The sequence below is a fragment of the Eurytemora carolleeae genome, unplaced genomic scaffold (genome assembly GCF_000591075.1).
Source record: "Eurytemora carolleeae unplaced genomic scaffold, Eaff_2.0 scaffold1517, whole genome shotgun sequence".
Lineage (NCBI taxonomy): Eukaryota > Metazoa > Arthropoda > Copepoda > Calanoida > Temoridae > Eurytemora > Eurytemora carolleeae.
The window spans coordinates 23,739-27,852 of NW_019397470.1; the positions used below are offsets into that span (position 1 = coordinate 23,739).

The window sequence follows — 4,114 nt, forward strand, 5'->3', positions numbered from 1 at the left end:
CTGAAGGTTGTTATGAATAATTAACCGTAGAGGGTGGGTTGTAATGAGGATAGCCGTAGAGAGGGCGAGGGTTTTAATGAATAATTAGCCCTGGAGGGTGGGTGGGTTGTAATGAGGATAATTAGCCCTGAAAGAGAAGGTAAGGAGAAGGTTCCTTAATTTTTTTGTAAACCCGTTTTCATTGGATCTTTAAAACAGGAGAAAATTAGATCTGAGCAACTATATTCAAGAGCTGAACTTGAATCCCATTAGAAAGCACAAATTCGTTTTTTTTTGGTCCATCGGATAAATATACTATTTCTATATATAAATTTAGCTTGTCTGTCTGTCTGTTTGTATCCAAAAAACGTCAAAACGGCTGAACCGATCAGGCCTAAATTTTGTGTGGGGCCTCACGTGACCCCAGGGAAGGATTTATGAATGATCAAAATATTAAAAATTTTGCTTTTTTTGTAAAATTTTGAAAATGCGCGAAAAAATATTATGAAACCCCGTAACCGCTTTTGTTTTATACTGTACAAAGAGAAGATGCTCGCAGATAAAACCACAATTTTAAGTTGAAATAGAAGATGGGCTCGAAGCGCGCTAAAAGCCTTGTTTTTTATATTTTAATCTGAATTTTTTAGCATCAAAGAAAATGCGTTTTTTGGTGCACAATTATGAAGGGTTGAATAATCATATAACGAAGAGTAACTTTTCAATTATAATTACGTAAGAATGATAGTACTTTTATAATCCTATGCAATCTTCAAAACCTATGCATTGCGAATCAGACAACTGGAATAAGAAGACAACTTTTAGATTTTATTTTTGACCTTAAAGGGACTGTAAAGTAAAAATGAAAGGGGGATTAGGATGAAACCTGAAAATCTCAGGAGTTGAACGATACCTATAAGACATCTATCTGATGTTCCGGTCTTGTGAAATTGATATAAAATTGTGTCAAATTTACACGAAAATTCATGTATATTGAATTTTGTAGTATTAAACAGATTATATTCAACCAATCTGAAAACGACGATATCCCACAGGAGCCTGAGAATCTCAGGTTTGCTCCTATTAATTTTTTTTTAAATAGATATAAATAATATAATTACATATAGTCCGTATTACGTCACCAGAACTTCAGCCAATCGCAATTTGAGACAGTTTTATATCAATTTCTCGAGACAGGAACATCAGATAGATGTATTATATGTATTTTTTAATTGCCTGAGATTCTCAGGTTTCATCCTATACCCCCTTTTCATTTTAATTTTACAGTTCCTGTAAGTAGTTCAATGAAACTCCCAACAAAATTTCATTTTCATTTAACTTTAAGAATCTACAAACATTTTTTTAGAAAATCCGCAAACTGTTTTGTTTTTGTTTTGTTATAATGTATTTAAAAAAAATGTTCAAAATTATAAAATAAGATGGGCTTCGCCTTGAAAGTCTAGTTCACTATAATCTATTAAATTTGAGATTATTACTTGCCGATAAAACTTCAAAGATTATTAATAATTTTAAATTTTTTTTTTTAAATTGTTTGAAATACTTAATTTAAATAAGAAGCAAGAGTCGAACCTAATTTCATGAATTCAAAAAGAAATTTACTGTATTAGTAATCTTAAACCAATTAAATTTGATTCTTTTCAATTTTTTTTAAAAAAAGAATTGAGGTACAAACTATTGTTGTGTGAATCCCGGGATTGAGTAGATATCCTTTTTTGTAGTTAAAAGCATTAATTTGAACCCTTTTGGGTTTCCAACAATTAGATAAAGAGATAACTAAAATTGAGAAACTACGCAGTCCTTCAGTTCAAAAGTTGTCACACTGAATATCGAGGTCAAGCGCGTTAGATTAGCGCTATTTCATTTAATAGTGTTCAGTGTTCACTTATGATTTGTTTATTTGTTTACAGGCCTGATGACGAGCGGATTCTAAAGTTTCGATCTGAATGGTTTGAAAATGGAGCTCCGCCAACTACTGTCGCTACAAAGAAGATGTAAAACCGCAGAAGAAACAAGATTTGTTTAAAAACAATTAAATTCTTTGTGAATTTAGAATTCCATTGTTTTCAACTTATGGCGGGAAAATGAACTCCCTACAAGTCTAATATAGAGTAGTCATTATAGTACACTAATAGTTTATGTACGCTGTAATGTGTACATAGTAATATAAGATCACTGTACAACCTAAATTCTTTCAGATTGACAGGTACTTGAAGGGTACTTGAAGGTACTTGAAGGTACTTGAAGGTACTTGAAGATACTTGAAGGGTACTTGAAGGTACTTGGAGTTACTTGGAGTTACTTGAAAATACTTAGACCATCTTTCTCTGAGGTTTTCATGTTCTAGGCAAATATTTAACTTCAGGTAATCAAACGTATATCATTCAAGAAGAAAATAGATAAATTCGTAATTTACGAATTCATAATGCTCCTACCTGGAGTTCTGAGGATCACCACACATGTACCCCGAGTAAGTAACGACCAAGCACTGGTAAACGGCGGAATTAACTGTAAGTACCCTGGACAACGCTGGGTTCTCCATCTAGTTTTTGATAAAATGCTCAAATCCACCTTGCATTAGTTCTAAGATTTCTTTGACAATGAAAAAACGTTTTTAATTTTTTATCATTAAAAACATTTTGAGAGTTTTTGTTTACAATTTACAAATAAAATGTCATTTTTGCAATTGTGTAAATCAAATCACTGTTGTAAGCCAGAAACAATAATAAAAAAATGTAGATGGGTTTAAAATATCCATGTGTTTTTAGAATTCCTTGGAATCAAGTTATTTTTAAATGTGTTTAAAGACTAGTTTTTTATCCTTAGATCAAACAATTTGTTTAATATCGAAACAACGGCCAAATGGACGATGGTTAGCGGTTCAAAACGTATGTATTGATACCCATATCACAATTTTTCGGAAAAAATTGAGTTGATTTTTTTTTTTCAATTTTCAAATATCACAAATATTAAAAAGTTGTTTATTTACTAACATTTCGAAAGTTAGAATCAATAAACCGTCAATCAATTTTATTAATATATATTTTTGTTCTTGTTTTAGGATGCCTCTAGCTCACCTTGTAGATCCCTTCAAACAGGTCAATCTCATCGTAAATGAAGAGGTAATTCATCTCATTCAGTGCTTAGGATCCGGATCCGTTGCTACCGCAACATTTTTACTTCCTAGATCCGGATCCGATTCCGTAAACAAAATATCAACCAAAAACTACAAAAACAAATCTGTTGCTCTGAGAACTCGAATATGTACTGTTAAAAAAGAGAGATTATCAAAAAAGTACGAAAATTAAGTCAAAAAATTTTCTTCCGTTCAATAAATCAGTAAATCTTAAATAAATGTTAATGACCTGGATCCGGATCCATTTTTTTAAGGACCCAGGATCAGATAATTGATCTGATACATCTGGTAATTGATCTGATACATCTGGTAATTGAACTGATACATCTGGTAATTCTGATACATCTGGTAATTGATCTGATACATCTGGTAATTGATCTGATACATCTGGTAATTGATCTGATACATCTGGTAATTGATCTGATACATCTAATCGATCTGACTAATGATACAATTGATGTTTAATAGATCTGAGTAACATGATTGATCTAATTCATTTAACTAATAATTAAAAACCGTCTACAGTATCTGATTAATATGAGTAATTTGATGATTAGCTTTAAACTAATTAATCTGGTTGTTAAGGTTGAAGCTAATGAATCTGATTGTTAAGGTTGACACTAATGAATCTGATTGATAAGGTTGAAGCTAATGAATCTGATTGATAAGGTTGAAGCTAATGAATCTGATTGTTAAGGCTGAAACTATTGAATCTGATTGCTAAGGTTGAAGCTAATGAATGTGATCCCTAAGGTTGACCCTAATGAATGTGATTGTTAAGACTGAAACTAATGGATGTTCTGCTGAGGATCCAATAGACATGGATTTAACTCTTGAAGAAACTGAACCTAGTAATCATCATACAATGGAAATAGAGGTCAGTATTAATCTGATTTTGAATAATATAAAAATTTAAGCTGAAATAAATAAGAAAAGGTTTGTTTTTGTCTTGTTTTTGAGAATTGAATGTACTTGAAGGTACTT

General features: G+C 31.4%; 2 protein-coding genes across 2 annotated transcripts in view; both read left to right on the forward strand.

The window, feature by feature from the left end:
* Window positions 1-2,193, forward strand: part of LOC111714466 (uncharacterized) — a gene marked incomplete in the record, with an annotated part of 2,670 nt that extends 477 nt beyond the window's left edge. The window contains 1 exon segment of the mRNA XM_023489576.1: window positions 1,905-2,193. Within this exon segment, the coding sequence (XP_023345344.1) occupies window positions 1,905-1,992 (88 nt within the window).
* Window positions 2,194-3,056: 863 nt separating this feature from the next.
* The window catches only part of LOC111714471 (ribosomal protein S6 kinase 2 beta), a 21,368-nt gene continuing 20,310 nt past the window's right edge, over window positions 3,057-4,114 (forward strand). Inside the window, exons 1-2 of the mRNA XM_023489580.1 lie at window positions 3,057-3,116; window positions 3,912-4,007. Coding sequence (XP_023345348.1) covers window positions 3,057-3,116; window positions 3,912-4,007 — 156 coding nt within the window. The remainder of the gene's footprint in view (window positions 3,117-3,911; window positions 4,008-4,114) is intronic.